We start from the raw sequence: 22,374 nt of genomic DNA on the forward strand, positions 1-22,374 counted from the left end.
ATGAAAATAATTGCTAGAACTTAGATAATTCATAGAAAATTCATTTTAACTCCAAATTGAACCATTCCAGTTTCTAAAATTTTGTAATAATATTCTTCATCATTTAGTGCCTCTGTTTTGTCATGAAAACAATTAGAAATTTACTCTCTCACTTAATTCATTTTAAACACATAAAACCTTTGAAAATTCATAACTTAAAATCTATAACTCCAAAATTAATGATTCCTGTTCCTATGATCTTATTTTAATATGTAGATTATTAATGTGTATTTTGTTCTTATGTTTGGTGTAATGTTAATTTTGCCTATACCATGTTTGTTTGAATTGCTACGACTAGCAGTGAGGTCACGTGTCACCTGAAGATCATCCTGGTACCTGGATTCTCAAGGCCCAGGCAAGTTGTGCCCTTGATCACTTTTTTTTACCCACTCATGTTCTGATTAATCATAATGATCTGCATAGGTTAATTTTGATGGGACCCAACAGGTTACCTAGTTTGATTATCTTTATACCTTGTTCACCACTGAACTTTCTGGGTAGTACTTGCTAGTGCTATATGTGGTTTTGGGTATGGAGATACACTATTCATGGTTACACTTTTGTTATCAGTTATTATTTATTGTTCATATTGAGATCATTATGTTAATTGGAACATGGAGAACCACCCGGGAAAACAGTGCTACCACAAGGGTTTAATGGGACGCCCTTGGCTGATTAATTAGGAAAGCTAGTGGAAGACTACCTTACCCGAAAGGGGCAAGGGCAGTAGGGGAGAGGTCAGTGCGGGGAGGCCCTCGGGAGGATTTTGCTGCGATGGCGGTCCTGCAAGGGATTCCTGTACTGGATCTTCCTATAAACTGTAGCGGGTTTTCGGAAGCTAGTGGAACTTTGTAAAGGCCTCGTAGTGGATCCCTAGCCATTCACCTCGGAAGTGTCTAAGGGCCTTGCAAACCCTGGCGACATGGGATACACGACTTGTGGGTAAAGATGCGCAACCTCTGCAGAGTGTAAAACTGGTATACTAGCCGTGCTCACGATCATGAGCGGCTCGGACACTCACATGATTAAATTATGGAACTAAATTCAATTTGTCATATGCATTGCATCGCAGGTGAAGTTGTTACTTTGGTTCTACTATTTAACTGGGTTGGTATTTACTTATACTTAGTAACTGCTAATAAAATTTTGACCAACTTTAAAAGCAATGCTCAGCTCTAACCATCTTCTTTGGTAAGCCTTACACTTCACGTGAGCTCCCACCTTTGGCGAGTTCATGCACATTATTCCCCACAACTTGCTGAGCGATGAACGTATGTGAGCTCACTCTTGCTGTCTCACATACACCACAGGTCAAGACCAGGTACTGCAGGATGATGCTCATGGAGGATGCTGCGATGTGTTCGTGAGTGGTCTAGGCCGTCGTCTCCCAGTCAACTTTAGGTTGCTGGACCGTTGTCTCCTTATAATGTAATTATTTATTTATTTTGTATAGAACTCCTATTATATAGTAAAGATGTGACATTCGATCCTGTGCCATGATTCATCATATGTGTGAGACTTGGTCCCAGCACACCTGGTGATTATGTTTACGCCCGGGCTTTGGACCCCTAAAACCCGGGTGTTACACCCACAGCTCTTGCTTCACCCGCTCCGCCTTGTTATTGAATTCCCTGTCGTCCCGGTCTACTGCATCGGGGGCGACGGCGTAGTGGTCGAAGGTGAAGGCTGGGCCCGTCACTCCGGCGTACTCCACAAGTCCAGGGAAGTGTTCCCTGCACAGCAGGCCGAGGATGTTGTTGGGGGGGCGACGATGACCCCCGGCATAATCCAAAACCGTCCAAGACCTGTCCAAGTGATAAATAAAAAGTATTAGTTTATATTATGATTTTGAACACATAATATGAACAAGAATGAAGAACATAAAGTTACATACCTCTCCCCTTCCGGCCGAATCAACGGTCGTCTGTCCCGAAGTATGGGACGCGGCGGGAGACTCGCGGGGCCTCGCAGGTAGATGCTCCTCGAACTAGAGCCGCCTGAACCTGAGGCGTCCTGCTGCTGGTCGTCGTCGTCCTGCTGCTGGTCGTCGTCGTCCTGAGGCGCCGCCTGCTGCTGCGCTGCCTGCTCTGCCTCGTGCTGCTGCGCTGCCTGCTCTGCATCGTCCGTCGTCCTACTCCTCCTCCCCCTCCTCCTCCTCAGGAAACCGCCCACCATATTTGTCCAACAACCTGCAATTAAGAGTAAACAAATAAGCACATATAAAAAGATGTATTTAAAAACAGGTGCGAAATAAAAAGTCATATAGCATTACATCGATTAAAAATAATCTTCATATGTGTCGGGGTTAGTGAAAGGGAATTAGGCTTACACCTAGTTCCTATATAATTTTGGTGGTTGAATTGCCCAACACAAATCTTTGGACTAACTAGTTTACCCAAGTGTATAGATTATACAGGTGTAAAAGGCTCACACTCAGCCAATAAAAAGACCAAGTTTTGGATTCAATAAAGGAGCAAAGGGGCAACCGAGGGCACCCCTGGTCTGGCGCACCGGACTGTCCGGTGTGCCACCGGACAGTGAACAGTACCTGTCCGGTGCACCAGGGGACTCAGACTCCAACTCTTCACTCTCGGGAATTCTCGGAAGCCGGCGCGCTATAATTCACCGGACTGTCCGGTGTGCACCGGACATGTCCGGTGCTCCAAGGAAGCTCGGCCTCCGGAACTCGCCAGCCTCGGGTTCGCGCGGCAGCCGCTCCGCTAAAATTCACCGGACTGTCCGGTGTGCACCGGACTGTCCGGTGAAGCACGGAGCAACGGCTACTTCCGCGCCAACGGTCACCTGCAAGCGCATTTAATGCGCGCTCTGCGCGCGCAGTCGGCAGGCGCGCCCATACCGGTGCACCGGACATCAAACAGTGCATGTCCGGTGTGCACCGGACACCCAGGCGGGCCCACAAGTCAGAAGCTCCAACGGCTAGAATCCAACGGCATTGGTGACGTGGCAGGGGCACCGGACTGTCCGGTGTGCACCGGACTGTCCGGTGCGCCATCGAACAGAGAGCTCCCAGCAACGGCCACATTTGGTGGTTGGGGCTATAAATACCCCAACCACCCCACATTCATTGCCATCCAAGTTTTCCACTTCTCAACTACTACAAGAGCTCTAGGCATTCAATTCTAGACACATTCAAAGAGATCAAATCCTCTCCAATTCCACACAAAACTCTAGTGACTAGAGAGAGTGATTTGCCGTGTTCATTTGAGCTCTTGCGCTTGGATTGCTTCTTTTCTTTCTCACTTGTTCTTGAGATCACAACTCCATTGTAATCAAGGCAAGAGGCACCAATTGTGTGGTGGCCCTTGCGGGGAAGTTTTGTTCCCGGCTTTGATTAGAGAAGAGAAGCTCACTCGGTCCGAGGGACCGTTTGAGAGAGGGAAGGGTTGAAAGAGACCCGGCCTTTGTGGCCTCCTCAACGGGGAGTAGGTTTGCAAGAACCGAACCTCGGTAAAACAAATCTCCGTGTCTCATTTGCTTATTCGCTTGGGATTTGTTTTGTGCCCTCTCTTGCGGACTCATTTATTGTTACTAACGCTAACCCCGGCTTGTAGTTGTGTTTATATTTGTAAATTTCAGTTTCGCCCTATTCACCCCCCCCTCTAGGCGACTATCAATTGGTATCAGAGCCCGGTTCTTCATTAGAGCCTAACCGCTCGAAGTGATGTCGGGAGATCACGCCAAGAAGGAGATGGAGACCGGCGAAAAGCCCACTACAAGCTACGGGAGCACTTCATCGGAAGAGTCCCGCACCAAAAGGAGGGAGAAGAAGAAGAGCTCCTCCAACAAAGGGAAGGAGAAGAAATCTTCTTCTCACCACAAAGAGAAGAAGGAAAAATCTTCTTCCCACAAGCCGCATCGGAAAGGCGATAAGCACAAGAGGATGAGGAAGGTGGTCTACTACGAGACCGACACTTCATCAACTTCTACCTCCGACTCCGATGCGCCCTCCGTCACTTCTAAGCGCCAAGAGCGCAAGAAGTATAGTAAGATCCCCCTACGCTACCCTCGCATTCCTAAACATACACCTTTACTTTCCGTCCCATTAGGCAAACCACCAACTTTTAATGGTGAAGATTATGCTATGTGGAGTAATTTGATGCGATTTCATCTAACCTCTCTCCACAAAAGAATATGGGATGTTGTTGAGTATGGTGTACAGGTACCATCAATAGGGGATGAGGACTATGACACGGACGAAGTGGCCCAAATCGAGCACTTCAACTCCCAAGCCGCAACCATCCTCCTTGCCTCCCTAAGCAAGGAGGAATACAACAAAGTACAAGGATTGAAGAACGCCAAGGAGATTTGGGACCTACTCAAGACGGCGCACGAGGGTGATGAACTCACCAAGATCACCAAGCGGGAAACGATCGAGGGGGAGCTCGGTCGCTTCCGTCTTCGCCAAGGGGAGGAGCCACAAGACATGTACAACTGGCTCAAGACCTTGGTGAACCAAGTGCGCAACCTCGGGAGCACAAAATGGGATGACCACGAAGTGGTTAAGGTTATTCTAAGAGCTCTTATTTTCCTTAACCCCACTCAAGTCCAATTAATTCGTGGGAATCCTAGATATCCACTAATGACCCCCGAGGAAGTTATCAGGAATTTTGTGAGTTTTGAATGCATGATTAAGGGCTCCAAGAAGATCAACGAGCTTGACGAGCCTTCCACCTCCGAGGCGCAACCAGTGGCCTTTAAGGCAACGGAGGAGAAGAAGGAGGAGTCTACACCAAGTAGACAACCAATTGACGCCTCCAAGCTCGACAATGAGGAGATGGCCCTAATCATCAAAAGCTTTAGGCAAATCCTCAAGCAACGGAAGGGGAAGGACTACAAACCTCGTTCCAAGAAGGTTTGCTACAAGTGTGGTAAGCCCGGTCACTTCATTGCAAAATGTCCTATGTCTAGTGACAGTGACAGGGGCGACGACAAGAAGGGAAGAAGAAAGGAGAAGAAGAAATACTACAAGAAGAAGGGCGGCGATGCCCATGTTTGTCGGGAGTGGGACTCCGACGAAAGCTCAAGCGACTCCTCCGACGACGAGGACGCCGCCAACATCGCCGTCACCAAGGGCCTTCTCTTCCCCAACGTCGGCCACAAGTGTCTCATGGCCAAGGACGGCAAAAAGAAGGTAAAATCAAGGTCCTCCACTAAATATGAAACATCTAGTGATGAGGATGATGACAAAAATGAGGAAGAAAACTTGCGCATTCTTTTTGCTAACCTTAACATGGAACAAAAGGAAAAATTAAATGAACTAATTAGTGCCATCCATGAAAAGGATGATCTCTTGGACTCCCAAGAGGACTTCCTAATCAAGGAGAATAAGAAACATGTTAAGGTTAAAAATGCTTATGCTCTAGAAGTAGAAAAATGTAACAAATTATCTAGTGAGCTAAGCATGTGCCATGACACTGTTGCCAACCTTAGAAGTGAAAATGCTAAATTAATTGCTAAGGTAGATTCTCATGTTTGCATTGATCCTAGAAATGATAATGTTGATTTACTTGCTAGGATTGATGAGTTAAATGTTTCCATTGCTAGCCTTAGAAATGAGAATGAGAAACTAATTGCTAAGGCTAAGGATTTTGATGTTTGCAATGCTACTATTTCCGACCTTAGAACTAAAAATGATATGTTGCATGCTAAGGTTGTTGAACTAAAATCTTGCAAACCCTCTACATCTAATGTTGAGCATATTTCAATTTGTACTAGATGTAGAGATATTAATGTTGATGCTATCCATGATCACCTAGCCTTAATTAAAAAACAAAATGATCACATAGCTCAACTAAATGCTAAGATTAGAGAGCATGACTTAGAAAATGAAAAATTTAAATTGGCTAGAAGCATGCTCTATAATGGGAGACGTCCTGGCATCAAGGATGGCATTGGCTTCCAAAGGGGAGACAATGTCAAACTTAATGCCCCACCTAAAAATTTGTCTAACTTTGTTAAGGGCAAGGCTCCCATGCCTCAGGATAACGAGGGTTACATTTTGTACCCTGCCGGTTATCCCGAGAGCAAAATTAGGAGAATTCACTCTAGGAAGTCTCACTCTGGCCCTAACCATGCTTTTATGTATAAGGGTGAGACATCTAGCTCTAGGCAACCAACCCGTGCCAAGTTGCCTAGAAAGAAAACTCCTAATGCATCAAATGATCATGCCATTTCATTTAAAACTTTTGATGCATCTTATGTGCTTACTAGCAAATCCGGCAAGGTAGTTGCCAAATTTGTTGGGGGCAAGCACAAGGGTTACATGACTTGTGTTTGGGTACCCAAAGTTCTCATTTCTAATGCCAAAGGACCCAAAACCGTTTGGGTACCTAAAACAAAGAACTAAACTTGTTTTGTAGGTTTATGCATCCGGGGGCTCAAGTTGGATACTCGACAGTGGGTGCACAAACCATATGACGGGGGAGAAAAAGATGTTCTCCTCATATGAGAAAAACCAAGATCCCCAACGAGCTATCACATTCGGGGATGGAAATCAAGGTTTGGTCAAAGGTTTGGGTAAAATTGCTATATCACCTGACCATACTATTTCCAATGTTTTTCTTGTAGATTCTTTAGATTACAATTTGCTTTCCGTATCCCAATTATGTAAAATGGGCTACAACTGTCTTTTTACTGATACTGGTGTTACTGTCTTTAGAAGAAGTGACGATTCAATAGCTTTTAAGGGAGTGTTAGAGGGTCAGCTGTACTTGGTAGATTTTGAAAGAGCTGAACTCGACACTTGCTTAGTTGCTAAGACTAACTTGGGTTGGCTTTGGCACCGCCGACTAGCCCATGTTGGAATGAAGAATCTTCACAAGCTTCTAAAGGGAGAACACATTTTGGGACTAACCAATATTCATTTTGAGAAAGACAGGATTTGTAGCGCATGCCAAGCTGGGAAGCAAGTTGGCATCCATCATCCACACAAAAATGTCATGACTACCGACAGGCCGCTGGAGCTACTACACATGGACTTATTCGGCCCGATCGCTTACATAAGCATCGGCGGTAGTAAGTATTGCCTTGTAATTGTGGATGATTATTCTCGCTTCACTTGGGTATTCTTTTTACAGGAAAAATCTCAAAACCAAGAGACCTTAAAGGGATTCTTGAGACGAGCTCAAAATGAGTTCGGCTTAAGGATCAAGAAAATAAGAAGCGACAACGGGACGGAGTTCAAGAACTCTCAAATTGAAGGCTTCCTTGAGGAGGAGGGCATCAAGCATGAGTTCTCCTCTCCCTACACGCCACAACAAAATGGTGTAGTGGAGAGGAAGAATCGAACTCTATTGGACATGGCAAGAACCATGCTTGATGAGTACAAGACACCGGACCGGTTTTGGGCCGAAGCGGTCAACACCGCCTGCTACGCCATCAACCGGTTATATCTTCACCGAATCCTCAAGAAGACATCATATGAACTCCTAACCGGTAAAAAGCCCAACATTTCATATTTTAGAGTTTTTGGTAGCAAATGCTTCATTCTTATTAAAAGAGGTAGAAAATCTAAATTTGCTCCTAAAACTGTAGAAGGCTTTTTACTTGGTTATGACTCAAACACAAGGGCATATAGGGTCTTTAACAAGTCCACTGGACTAGTTGAAGTCTCTTGTGACGTTGTGTTTGATGAAACTAACGGCTCACAAGTAGAGCAAGTTGATCTTGATGAGATAGGTGAAGAACAGGCTCCATGCATCGCGCTAAGGAACATGTCCATCGGGGATGTGTGTCCTAAGGAATCCGAAGAGCCTCCAAGTACACAAGATCAACCATCCTCCTCCATGCAAGCATCTCCACCAACTCAAAATGAGGATGAGGCTCAAAATGATGAAGAGCAAAATCAAGAAGACGAACCACCTCAAGATGATAGCAATGATCAAGGGGGAGATACAAATGATCAAGAAAAGGAGGATGAGGAAGAACCAAGACCGCCACACCCAAGAGTCCACCAAGCAATCCAACGAGATCACCCTGTCGACACCATCCTCGGCGACATTCATAAGGGGGTAACTACTCGATCTCGGGTTGCTCATTTTTGTGAACATTACTCTTTTGTTTCCTCTATTGAGCCACACAGGGTAGAGGAAGCTCTCCAAGATTCGGATTGGGTGGTGGCAATGCAAGAGGAGCTCAACAATTTCACGAGGAATGAGGTCTGGCATTTAGTTCCACGTCCTAACCAAAATGTTGTAGGAACCAAATGGGTCTTCCGCAACAAGCAAGATGAGCATGGTGTGGTGACAAGGAACAAAGCTCGACTCGTAGCCAAAGGGTATTCACAAGTCGAAGGTTTGGATTTCGGTGAAACCTATGCACCCGTAGCTAGGCTTGAGTCAATTCGCATATTATTAGCCTATGCTACTTACCATGGCTTCAAGCTTTATCAAATGGACGTGAAGAGTGCCTTCCTCAATGGACCAATCAAGGAAGAGGTCTATGTTGAGCAACCTCCCGGCTTTGAAGACAGTGAGTATCCTAACCATGTTTATAGGCTCTCTAAGGCGCTTTATGGGCTCAAGCAAGCCCCAAGAGCATGGTATGAATGCCTTAGAGATTTCCTTATTGCAAATGGCTTCAAAGTCGGCAAGGCCGATCCTACACTCTTTACTAAAACTCTTGAAAATGACTTGTTTGTATGCCAAATTTATGTTGATGATATTATATTTGGGTCTACTAACGAGTCTACATGTGAAGAGTTTAGTAGGATCATGACACAGAAATTCGAGATGTCGATGATGGGGGAGTTGAAGTATTTTCTAGGATTCCAAGTCAAGCAACTCCGAGAGGGCACCTTCATTAGCCAAACGAAGTACACTCAAGACATTCTTGCTAAGTTTGGGATGAAGGATGCCAAACCCATCAAGACACCCATGGGAACTAATGGGCATCTCGACCTCGACACGGGAGGTAAGTCCGTGGATCAAAAGGTATACCGGTCGATGATTGGTTCATTGCTTTATTTATGTGCATCTCGACCGGACATTATGCTTTCCGTTTGCATGTGTGCAAGATTCCAATCCGACCCTAAGGAATCCCACCTTACGGCCGTAAAACGAATCTTGAGATATTTGGCTTATACCCCTAAGTTTGGGCTTTGGTACCCTCGGGGATCCACATTTGATTTACTTGGTTATTCGGATGCCGATTGGGCGGGGTGCAAAATTAATAGGAAGAGCACATCGGGGACTTGCCAGTTCTTGGGAAGATCCTTGGTGTCTTGGGCCTCAAAGAAGCAAAATTCGGTCGCTCTTTCCACCGCCGAAGCTGAGTATATTGCCGCAGGTCACTGTTGCGCGCAATTGCTTTGGATGAGGCAAACCCTGCGGGACTACGGTTACAAATTAACCAAAGTCCCTTTGCTATGTGATAATGAGAGTGCAATTAAAATGGCCGACAATCCCGTCGAGCATAGCCGCACTAAGCACATAGCCATTCGGTATCATTTTCTTAGGGATCACCAACAAAAGGGGGATATCGAGATTTCTTACATTAAAACTAAAGATCAATTAGCCGATATCTTTACCAAGCCACTTGATGAACAATCTTTTACCAGACTTAGGCATGAGCTCAATATTCTTGATTCTAGAAATTTCTTTTGCTAAGCTTGCACACATAGCTCTTTTGAATACCTTTGATCATATCTCCTTTATATGCTATGACTAATGTGTTTTCAAGTCGATTTCAAACCAAGTCATAGGTATATTGAAAGGAAATTGGAGTCTTCGGCGAAGACAAAGGCTTCCACTCCGTAACTCATGCTTCGCCATCACTCCGAGCAACTCTCTCGTCTTTGGGGGAGAAATGAGCATCAAGGAAAAGGACTTCATCCTTGGGGGAGAGAGTAAAAGCTCAAACGCAAAAGGACTTCGTCTTTGGTATAATCTTAACTCACTTATTTATGACCAAAGGGGAAGATTGCACTTAAAGGGCTCTAATGATTCCGTTTTTGGCGATTCATGCCAAAAAGGGGGAGAAATGAGCCCAAAGCAAAAGGACCGCACCACCACCACCAAATTCAAAAACTTAGTGCTTTCCAAAAGTCTTTATCATTTGGTATCCTATTGTGTTCAAAAGGGGGAGAAAGTAGTATTTCAAAAATGGTATATCAAAACCCTCTTGAACACTAAGAGGTGGATCTCTTTTAGGGGGAGTTTTGTCTAGTCAAAGGAAAAGCGTTTGAAACAGGGGGAGGAAATTTCAAATCTTGAAAATGCTTTTGCAAACTCTTATTTATTTACCTTTGACTATTTGCAAAAGATCTATGAAATGGATTTACAAAAAGAATTTGCAAAAACAAAACATGTGGTGCAAACGTGGTCCAAAATGTTAAATAAGAAAGAAACATTCCATGCATATCTTGTAAGTAGTTTTATTGGCTCAATTCCAAGCAACCTTTACACTTACATTATGCAAACTAGTTCAATTATGCACTTCGATATTTGCTTTGGTTTGTGTTGGCATCAATCACCAAAAAGGGGGAGATTGAAAGGGAATTAGGCTTACACCTAGTTCCTATATAATTTTGGTGGTTGAATTGCCCAACACAAATCTTTGGACTAACTAGTTTACCCAAGTGTATAGATTATACAGGTGTAAAAGGCTCACACTCAGCCAATAAAAAGACCAAGTTTTGGATTCAATAAAGGAGCAAAGGGGCAACCGAGGGCACCCCTGGTCTGGCGCACCGGACTGTCCGGTGTGCCACCGGACAGTGAACAGTACCTGTCCGGTGCACCAGGGGACTCAGACTCCAACTCTTCACTCTCGGGAATTCTCGGAAGCCGGCGCGCTATAATTCACCGGACTGTCCGGTGTGCACCGGACATGTCCGGTGCTCCAAGGAAGCTCGGCCTCCGGAACTCGCCAGCCTCGGGTTCGCGCGGCAGCCGCTCCGCTAAAATTCACCGGACTGTCCGGTGTGCACCGGACTGTCCGGTGAAGCACGGAGCAACGGCTACTTCCGCGCCAACGGTCACCTGCAAGCGCATTTAATGCGCGCTCTGCGCGCGCAGTCGGCAGGCGCGCCCATACCGGTGCACCGGACATCAAACAGTGCATGTCCGGTGTGCACCGGACACCCAGGCGGGCCCACAAGTCAGAAGCTCCAACGGCTAGAATCCAACGGCATTGGTGACGTGGCAGGGGCACCGGACTGTCCGGTGTGCACCGGACTGTCCGGTGCGCCATCGAACAGAGAGCTCCCAGCAACGGCCACATTTGGTGGTTGGGGCTATAAATACCCCAACCACCCCACATTCATTGCCATCCAAGTTTTCCACTTCTCAACTACTACAAGAGCTCTAGGCATTCAATTCTAGACACATTCAAAGAGATCAAATCCTCTCCAATTCCACACAAAACTCTAGTGACTAGAGAGAGTGATTTGCCGTGTTCATTTGAGCTCTTGCGCTTGGATTGCTTCTTTTCTTTCTCACTTGTTCTTGAGATCACAACTCCATTGTAATCAAGGCAAGAGGCACCAATTGTGTGGTGGCCCTTGCGGGGAAGTTTTGTTCCCGGCTTTGATTAGAGAAGAGAAGCTCACTCGGTCCGAGGGACCGTTTGAGAGAGGGAAGGGTTGAAAGAGACCCGGCCTTTGTGGCCTCCTCAACGGGGAGTAGGTTTGCAAGAACCGAACCTCGGTAAAACAAATCTCCGTGTCTCATTTGCTTATTCGCTTGGGATTTGTTTTGTGCCCTCTCTTGCGGACTCATTTATTGTTACTAACGCTAACCCCGGCTTGTAGTTGTGTTTATATTTGTAAATTTCAGTTTCGCCCTATTCACCCCCCCCTCTAGGCGACTATCAGTTAGCCGGATCAAAACTCTCATCATCACTATCAAGCATTTCAATCTCAACACCATCGGAAGACGCAACCTCATCATTGCCTTCAAGGATTACTAAGTCATTATCATTTTGTACCTCATCATCCTCCTCATCAACAACCATTTCAATATCTACGTCCATTCCGATAGCTTCTGTTAAGTCTATCTCAAATCGCCCTTCTAGCCCATCTTCTTGGAAGAACTCTCCATCATATGTGTCCGGGTCTAAGTTGTAATCTTCATCGTTAGGAACAGGTAACCTCCCATGCGGCGATACCTTATACACAACATCCCAACCCTTAAGATGTTCTTTCGTTTGACACGCATATGGGAGATAATACACTTGTGTGGCCTGTTGGGCCACGATATAGACATCGTCTCCTGCTAAGGTGGAATCTTGTCGAATTTCGACTATCCCAAGATTAGAATGTGTCCGTCTCGTCACTTGAGGGTCAAACCAATGACATTTGAATATCACTGGAGTAAGAGGTTTGGAACCATAAAAATTGAGCTCATATATTTCTTCAATTCGTCCAAAATAATCGACATTGTCAAGGCCCGGCGTAAAGACTCCAGAACACGTTGTTTTCCGATTGGGCCGACTTTGGTCGTAGTGTGTTGTGCGAAAACGGTATCCATTGACGTCATACCCAGAATATTTCTTGACCCTATAAGCAAAGCCGTTGGCTACTTGTCTCAACTCGGCACTCATAGACGGATCTCTTTGGCCCTGCAAGTATTCGCAAGTTAAAAGACGCTAAATTGAGTTCAAAGACGTATCTCTTTTACAAACTAAGCACGTACCTTACGTTTGAACCAGGAAATGAAATCGGGCAACCCATTTCTCGCACCCTTTCTAAGAAGAGCGTCATATTCCTGTGGAGTGGGGTCCCTTGATCGACGCCAGAATTCATGAAGAAATTGTTCCATGTATGGCGTCACCTCTTCAAGGTTGGTCAATACGTATAGCATGATATGTCGCCACTCTTCATGATTCAGGGTCTTGGTGGTCGAGCCACTTGCGCTTCCGAGTTGGCCTCGAAATATGCTAAGGTTCGATTCATTGTCGCCATCATTGTAACGAGGGGGTGGATTATGCACGCTCGGCAGATTGTCACCATAATAAGTTGTTGTGAAGTTTGAGACCTCCTCTAGAATGTATGCCTCTGCAATGGAAGCCTCGATTTTGCATTTATTTCTACATTTCTTTCGAATAGTCTTTAGACATCTCTCGATTGGATAGCACCAACGTCCCTGCACGGGGCCCCCCATTCGTGCCTCATACGGGAGATGAAGAATCAAATGCTGCATTGGATTGAAAAAGCCGGGTGGAAATATCTTCTCAAGCTTACACAGTAACACGGGGGCCAATCTTTCCAAGTCTGCAACAACGGTCCGAGACAACTCTTTTGCACAAAGCTGACGGAAGAAATAGCTCAACTCTGAAAGCGCTAGCCAGACATGCTCAAGGACATAGCCTCGAACCATCGCAGGAAGAATCCGTTCAATCCATATGTGGAAGTCATGACTCTTCATCCCTAAGACTCGCATAGTAGATAAGTTCACCCCCCTACTCAGGTTAGCTGCATACCCATCAGGGAACATCAACTTCTTGATCCACTGAAGTACTTCCTTCCTCTGGGCCCTGCTTAGGATGAAATCGGCCTTAGGCCTTCTCCATGTCTTTCCGCCACTTGGTGGCTTCATCTCTAGTTTTGGTCTATCACATAACGCTGCCAGATCCACTCTTGCCTTCACATTATTCTTTGACTTATCAGGAATGTCCATAATTGTTGCCCATAGTGCCTCGGCAACATTTTTTCAGTGTGCATCACGTTAATGTTGTGTGGAAGGAGCATGTCGTCATAATAGGGGAGCCGAGTCAAGCCAGACTTATGTGTCCACATATGCTGCTCACCATATCCCACAAAACCACCTTCTGTATTGGCCACGAGCCCATCTATCTGTTGACGAATTTCGGCACCAGTCATCGTTGCAGGTGGGCGGTCTGTCACTACGACACCTTTCGTAAAGTTCTTGATGTCTAGGCGGAATGGATGGTCAGCAGGAAGAAATTGTCGATGTTTATCGAAGGACGAATATTTGCCACCCTTTTTCAACCAAATGAACCTAAGAGCTTCCTTGCAAACTGGGCATGGGAACTTACCGTGAACACACCAGGCACAGAATAGCCCATACGCCGGTAAGTCATGCATGGAGTACTGGTACCAAACATGCATTCTGAAGTTTGTCTTCGTAGCTCGGTCATACGTCCATACCCCTTCCTCCCATGCACGTACCAATTCATCGATCAAAGGCTCCATGTACACGCCCATTTTGTTGCCCGGGTGTCCTGGAATTATCAACGACACGAATATATTCTGCCTTTGAAAGCACACACCAGGGGGGAGATTGATTGGGATAACAAACACGGGCCAACATGTGTACGGGGCAGCGCTCATTCCATAGGGATTGAACCCATCTGTGGCCAACGCAACACGTACATTACGAGCCTCTTCGGCTTTCTCACGGTGAATGTCATCAAAGTGTTTCCATGCTTCACCATCTGATGCGTGCACCATCTTGTCAGGATTGTATCGTTTTCCATTTTTGTGCCATGTCATCTGTTTCGCGGATTCCTCTGTCATGTAAAGACGCTGGATCCTCGGTATGAACGGAAGGTGTCGTAGGATTGTCAAGGGGATGTCGAGCTGCCTCTTCTGTCCATCACCAGAGTCTACCTCCATAAACCTAGACGAATTACACTTGGGACAGTACTTTGCCTCTGTGTATTCTTTCCTAAATAGCACGCAGCCCTTCGGACAAGCATGAATCTGCTCATACGTCATCTTGAGTGCACGAAGTAGTTTTTGTGCCTCGTACATGATCTTTGGCATAACGTGATCATCCGGAAGCAGACTCCCAATAACCGTCAACAAGCCATCGAATGCGTCTCTACTCATGCTGTACTGCGACTTGAACGCCATTACACGCCCAATGGCATCCAGTTGAGAAACCTTTGTCTGGCCGTGAAGGGGTTTCTGTGCCGCGTCGAACATGTCGTAGAACGCCTTTGCAGTCGGCTCTGGCTCGTCATCCATACATCCTCCCGTGTACTGTGCCTCCTGATAGTCGTTCAACATATCTGCTACCCCCGCATCCGCGTCATAATCCTCGACACGTTGTCTCAACACCTCCTCTCTCGTACGATGCGCTTCACCATGAAATATCCACCGAGTATAGCCTGGCGTAAATCCATTCTTCCAAATATGTTCTACCATGGTCTTCTTTGGTTTTCTTTTCCGATTGTCACAATTGCTGCACGGGCATGGGACTAGACTCGCTCCTTTAGCAGCTTCGCCGTATGCCCGTTCCACGAAATCATCGGTCTTTCTAATCCATTCAGTGGTGACATCGTTCCTTCCTCTACGACCCGTGTACATCCACTCACGGTCCTCCATCCTATAACATATATAACCGACTATAGTTTAATATAACATGTAAAAAATTTGGCAGCACCTCCCCTGTACGGGGATGTTTACAAAACCTGCAAATAAAACTATCGGCGCGATGGCCGACATCCACAAAATATATCTAATTGACACACAGAGTAGAAACTCTCTAAATTAAATAAACATGTATTATAAATTTAATAAACACACATACTAAATTCAATAAACACATAATATAACAATAAACATACATATGACAATATAACAATAATATAACAATAAACATACATAAATTTAATAAATTTAATAAACCTTTACGGTTTGGCGATGATCGGCCGGCGGCGGCGTGCCGGGCGCGTGGGCGGGTGGCCGGTGACGACTTGCCGGTCGCGTCGGGGGCGGGCGGCGGTCGGCTCGCCGGCGTTGGCGTGCCGGGCGCGGCGAGCAGGCGGGCGGCCGGGCGAGGGCGGCGTGCCGGCGTGGGCGCGGTGAGAGGCGCCGGCGGCTTGCCGGCGTGGGCGCGGGGAGAGGCGGCGGGCGGCCGGGCGAGGGCAGCGTGGGCGCGGGTAGAGGCGTCGGGCGAGGGCGGCGTGGGCTTGCCGGCGTGAGCCGCGTGATGCGGCCGGGCGGCCGGGCGAGGGCGGCGTGCGTGGAGAGGCGGCGGGCGGGCGGCCGGGAGAGGCGGCGGGCGTGGCGGCGGTGAGGCAGAGGGAGAAGAGAAAGGAGAAGGAAAGGAGAAGGAAGAAGAAAGCCGGCCGGGCGGCCGGTTAATTAAACTTCTTTGCCGAGTGCCCGCGATCCGGCACTCGGCAAAGATTTTTTTAAAATTTTAAAATAACCTTTGCCGAGTGCCGGATCACGGGCACTCGGCAAAGGCTTCTGTGCCGAGTGCTAGGTGTACAGCACTCGGCAAAGCTTTGTTCTTTATACTTTGCCGAGTGTCACGCATCTAGCACTCGGCAAAGACCTCTTTGCCGAGTGTCATCCCTAGACACTCGGCAAAGTATATTTTTATTTTTTTGATTTTGTCTCCCAAACTTTTTGTGGTATGTTCCTACACTATGTAGACCTACATGTATCATTTGTGGACAATTATAACAGAGATTCAATCGTTAGTAGATTTAGTTCGTTTATTTGAATTTCTTCGGAAAATTCAAATTTGAACTGCAGGTCACTCGAAACGTGGAAAACCGTGCATGAAAAAATGATATTCATGGTACTTAGCATAAGTTACGACCGATTTCAGAAGCGTACCGGAAACTTCGAGCAACATGCTCACTAAACATGGCCGTGAACTTGGCATCCACGTGTTTAAAAATTGTATAAAACACAAACAAAGTCAGAAAATCATGAAACTTGTCCCCGTGTCATGATATCATATGTATAGACTGTGATAAAAATTTTAGAGTATTTGGAGAAAGTTGTGAGACACTATGTGTAGAAACCTAAGAGGACTACACATGAAATCATAGAGTTTCAATGTGGATCTCTTAGGTTTCTACACATAGTGTCTCACAACTTTCTCCAAATACTCTAAAATTTTTATCACAGCCTATACATATGATATCATGACACGGGGACAAGTTTCATGATTTTCTGACTTTGTTTGTGTTTTATACAATTTTTAAACACGTGGATGCCAAGTTCACGGCCATATTTAGTGAGCATGTTGCTCGAAGTTTCCGATACGCTTCTAAAATCGGTCGTAACTTATGCTAAGTACCATGAATATCATTTTTTCATGCACGGTTTTCCACGTTTCGAGTGACCTGCAGTTCAAATTTGAATTTTACGAAGAAATTCAAATAAACGAACTAAATCTACTAACGATTGAATCTCTGTTATAATTGTCCACAAATGATACATGTAGGTCTACATAGTGTAGGAACATACCACAAAAAGTTTGGGAGACAAAATCAAAAAAATAAAAATATACTTTGCCGAGTGTCTAGGGATGACACTCGGCAAAGAGGTCTTTGCCGAGTGCTAGATGCGTGACACTCGGCAAAGAATCATCTTTGCCGAGTGCCAGCCGCTGGCTCTCGGCAAAGACTGCCGGCCGTCAGCTTTGGGACGGCCGTTGACGGCCCTTTGCCGAGAGCCCCCTTTGCCGAGTGTTTAACACTCGGCAAACCAGTCTGTGCCGAGTGTCTACCTATGCCGAGTGTCCGGCACTCGGTAAAGAGCATCGTTGCCGAGAGCCTAGCTTTACCGAGTGCGGCACTCGGCAAAGCCTTCTTTGCCGAGTGCCCGACAAAAGGCACTCGGCAAAGATTGCAACACTCGGCAAAGCCTTGGATTCCGGTAGTGGATATGCCAATTGTTCCCCATGTGGAAATAGAAAAGCAAGTTGAGCAATTATGTTGAATTCACGTAACAAGAGCTATAGCTATAGCTATAGCTATCAAGTTGAGCAATTACTAAAATCATATCGTCGACACTGAATTTTAGTAAATCTCAGGTTTAATTTTAGAAGTATGTTGTTGACCTGTAAATAGTTGTCTATCTAGGGGAGACGCTCTTCTTTCACATGTTTAATTCGGTGTTCACTGAATGAATGTATGATCAATTTAATTTTCGCTGGCACTTACGATTTTTTAATGGCAGTTTATAATATACATGCACTAGTAGAAATGAAAACTACGAGCCCATGGCTATAAACCATCAGTGCATGCAGATGTATCTTTACTAGCAGTTTTCTTAAATCTATGGTGGTCAATAAAAAATCATGTATTTACTGACCTTTCATATAGACGGTTGAACAAAACGCTACCCCTTTTTCCATTCTTGTTGATTCTGGTTGATTACTTCGTATTCACTGAATAAAAATCATGCAGATGTGTGTCGTGATCGTCTGTAATTCTGGTTGATTACTTCGTTATTTTGCCTGCCGATTGTGCTAACAAGAACACCGACGTGCGTGCATGATCGGATCTGATGGAAGTTCTCCACTAATTAATATACATTTAGTTGCAAAATGATGAAGAAGTCTGACTCTGAAATCATCAACCGAGTTGGCATGAAGTCGCATGTATGGGCAGTCCCACACTACTCCAGCTGGGTTGCATGTGACGATGTGTTCTCATACTATCACCCGTGACGCCTAGTCGTTGATCGCGAAGCAACCCTGCATGGTTCGTGCCTGATATTTTGCAGTTCGCTGCCTGTCTTTGCTAGCGAACGACGCAGAGCTAGCTCGGAGCGAACGCTACACCAAACCAACAGAAATTCCTTGTAAGTTTAGAGATTTTTTTAGTGCAAGAAATCCAACTGCCAAAGGATTATAGCACGTTTGGATGTAGCTATTGGCGCACATAATTGAGAATTAGAATTAGCTTTTCTAAATTCTATTGTTTGGTTGCACGTGGAATTGAGATTTTTAGAATAAGATCATGCACGGAATTGGACTATAACTAGCTAGAAAACTATCTCCTAATACAAAGTCTCACCCCTCGGTATTGTGTGGAATTAGACCGCACAATTCCAAACTCTAATTCAGTGACATCCAAACAATAGAATTAGAATTACATCTCATTTTAATACCATGAATGATTTAGTATTCAACCCAATTTAATTCTATGTCCTCCAATATCGACATCCAAACGGAGCATTAGTCAATTTTTGCTTGCTCTCTATAATCTAGCGGTCATTGTTTTGATAGTCATCTCTCAAGAAATACTTGCATTGAGTCCAAGAACCAAATCAAGCTCAAGAGAAGTCATGCTAAGGAGAGTCATCAATGTTGAAGAAGGTTATGAAGATGAAGGATGTATACTGATCAAGCTGGTAATCAATGAACATGGCTTGGAGTCAGTTTGGTGAACTATGGACAAAGGCAAGGAAGAACTTCGAAGGACTGAGCAAGGGAGAAGGTCAAGAGGACCTTGGTACCAAAGCTAAGGTTAAGAAGAGTTTACTTGGAAGGGTCAAAGGTTGATCAAGTTGACAAGTGTGTTGTGTTGAAGACCACAACATTTGAAGACCTGATTTGTAGCCATTGGAGTAACTCATATGCAATTGGATGGTTCAAGTCATAAGGCTCAAGTTATCCTAGCTCAAGTAATGGTTATGGTCACAAGATCATGTTTAGTATCAAAGTAAGAACCTGGAAGGACTTTCATATGTGCATATACTTTGATCAAGTAGCCAAAAGCTAGAATCTAAGAAAGAACTAGACTATGGGTCATTTCAGCATTTGGAAAAGTTCTTAGTGCCATTGGAATATATTGGAACTCAAAGATATGGTGAAATAGATTGGTTATGAGTTTGACGTTCCAAGTGAGTTTTGGAGCAAATTAAAGGATGAAAAACAGAAGGAATTGGAGTTGGAGAAAACTAAATAGTGAGTATCCATGACATAGAACATTTGAATACACTCTAACTATGTTTGTCTAAGTCATAGAAAAGTGCTCAAAGTCAGCCAAATCGAAGTGGAGAAGAAAAGAAAAAAGTGTCTTTTCTAGCCTGTTCAGCGACACACCGGTGGCTCTCCAAACCGATCCTGTGGTGCACTAGCCCAGGTGCGTAGAAGCTCTGTAGAAGGGCTTGGCGGCTTGGCACACTAGACCTCAGGTCCAGCGGTGCACCGGGCTGCCTACAGTGAATGGGTGGCTCTTTACCTCGAAGGAATTCACTGTTGGCGCGGCGAACCTCGGGTTCGGTGGTGCACCAGACCTTAGAATCCAATAGCTACTTTGGGTCAATGATCGGCACAACGGCTAGTTGAATGTGCATATTTTCCAGATTTTGGCCAACGGCTATTTAGGCCATGGGGGCTATAAATAGACCCCCTCCATACCTCCATCAAATAGGAAGCAAGCCTCTACAAGTGTATACTCATATTCTAGCAAATGTTTAGCCCTCTCTAGTGTGTTCCTTCGCAAGATCAAGTGATTAGTGTGTGATCTAGTCATAGAGAGAGGCATGTGTGGTGGAGGGCTACATATAAGAGCTAGTGGTCATCTTGGGCAAGCGTTCGGGTTGAGTTCATCATCCAATGGAGAGCTACCAAGTTGTGGTTAGCCTCAGGATAGTTGTAACTGCAACAAGTGATACTAGAAGTCTCGGTTTATCACAAGCGTGATAAACTTGAGTAAAAGGACGAAGGAGTTGAAATGGACTCCAAGCCAGTTGGCTAACCCTAACGTGGATGTAGGCAAGCATTTGAGGCTTGGTCGAACCACAGAAAAAATCATTGTGTCCTTTCTCATAGCTTTATTTCTTATTTGCACTTCTCATTTATATTTGTTATAAGTGTTTGTGAAGTGCAAGTTGACCTTGGACAAGGCATTATTTCGATGCAATCGACTTTTTAAGTCAAGTAAGAAAGTTCAATGGAGTTAAAGTTTTTATTAATGCATATCCCCCCTCTAGGAGACACCCAAGGTCCTAAGTACATCAAAAGGTACTTCCACCGGGTGAGGGTCAGATATGAGAACACCATTGCACAATACTACATAAAAACAAGAAACTAGGATATACACAACCACAACTACCATTAGTACTCAAGATTCTTAGATCTAGACGAAGAGCTCGGGGAAGAGATAGCACTCAAGAATCTTAGGCCTAGACAAAGAGCTCGTGTCTACGGGGAGAGGGCAAGAGAGTGTCAAACCTCCTTACCCATGATGATCCCTAGAAGGACCAATCCTCAACAGCTAGAGGAGGGGAGGGTGTGAGAGCTTGAGGGAGAGCACGAGGGCGAGAGGAGATGGGAGAGGGAGACCTCGGCAGCTGCAAATGAGAAACCCTATCGCGCGCTGATGTAGCCTCGGAGATGAGGAGGGTCTAACGGGTGACAAGCACAGCAGGCTCACAAAGAATGCAGTCTTCGTGTGTATCCCATGGGCCTGGCTGAGGCCAACCTTTTGCACGAACGTGGCCTGGCCCAAGAACAGATTCAAGCAACCAAACATACAGGACCATGTGATTTTTGCAAGAAATGGGTTTTGCACGCTCGGACGCGCACCATCAATCACACAAATATTGAATTTCATGTACACATAAAGATCATATATACCAACTGAATCTTGACCTGCACTTTCTCAATCTTTTTGTAAAATGATATCTTTTGAACTAAAGGAGAGATCCCTGCCACCAGCGTAATAGCTCAACATTTCACTCGATTTTGTAGTGTCTATTTAGGTATCTCTTTAATTATATTGGTATGTCCATAGACTTTTTTAATCCGACTATATTAAGAGGTCCAGAGGCATCTCTATTGTCATGTGTAGACTGCATGCCACCTACATATGCAGCGAAGGAAGATTCTGACTGACTAGGAGGGCAACAAGATTAATTGATCAACACTCGTTCTATCTTATATATACCTCTCGGAAAACTCGTCAGGGAGACAAAGAACATGATTGTTCTAAAATAGTAATGGTGCACATATTTTGTCATCTTTCTCAAAACAAAAAATGTGAATGTTTCTTATTGATAATTAAATATAAAAATAGATAAACAGTGATGATGATCAAGTAACAATCGGAATCGCGAGATGGAACACTAAGGGTTACATTCCTTGGATGCTGGCTTTATCTCCATATTCAGCTCAATTAGTTGGGGCAAGTAAAGTCCTTTGGGCAAATCTTGCCGCAATTGTTGAGGATGAGGTTGAGGCTAAGGGGCACGTTGAGGTGGATGCCGAGGACGTTGGCCTTGATGGCGGTGCAGAGGCACAATGCGGCGTCGAGGTCCACCAGGCCCTCCAGCAGCGGGCAGCATTGCTCGTGTTGGGGCAGGCCGACCTTGACGAGGCCCAGCACGTTGGCGCACACCTTGAGTTTCAGCGCGTCGATCGGGCAGCGCCCGTGGCTGTGCGACGGCACGACTGGTGGGGTTGGTACGACTGGGCCGGAGCAATAGGGTCCGCAGCCATGCGCGGCGGCAGCGAAGAGGAGGCTGAGGGCAAGGAAGAGCGCAACCTTGGGAGCCATTGTGGCGATGGAGTGTTAGTACTACGGTGTGTGATGAGCAGCAGCGCAGGAAGTGGTGCTGCAGTGCGTTTTCTTTGTGCTTTGGGATGCTTTTCA

The 22,374-nt window shown here is 45.5% G+C and overlaps 1 protein-coding gene across 1 annotated transcript; it reads right to left on the reverse strand.

The window, feature by feature from the left end:
• Positions 1-21,691: 21,691 nt before the first annotated feature.
• On the reverse strand, positions 21,692-22,374 carry LOC103638956 (cortical cell-delineating protein-like). The gene has a single exon (XM_008661742.3). The coding sequence runs from the start codon at positions 22,276-22,278 to the stop codon at positions 21,898-21,900; it is 381 nt and encodes a 126-aa protein (XP_008659964.1). The 5' UTR covers positions 22,279-22,374; the 3' UTR covers positions 21,692-21,897.

This window comes from Zea mays, chromosome 9 (genome assembly GCF_902167145.1).
Source record: "Zea mays cultivar B73 chromosome 9, Zm-B73-REFERENCE-NAM-5.0, whole genome shotgun sequence".
NCBI lineage: Eukaryota > Viridiplantae > Streptophyta > Magnoliopsida > Poales > Poaceae > Zea > Zea mays.

What these genes read in the sequence shown, in the direction of transcription:
- LOC103638956 (XM_008661742.3), bottom strand. Translation starts at nt 22,278, where the DNA reads ATGGCTCCCAAGGTTGCGCTCTTCCTTGCCCTCAGCCTCCTCTTCGCT.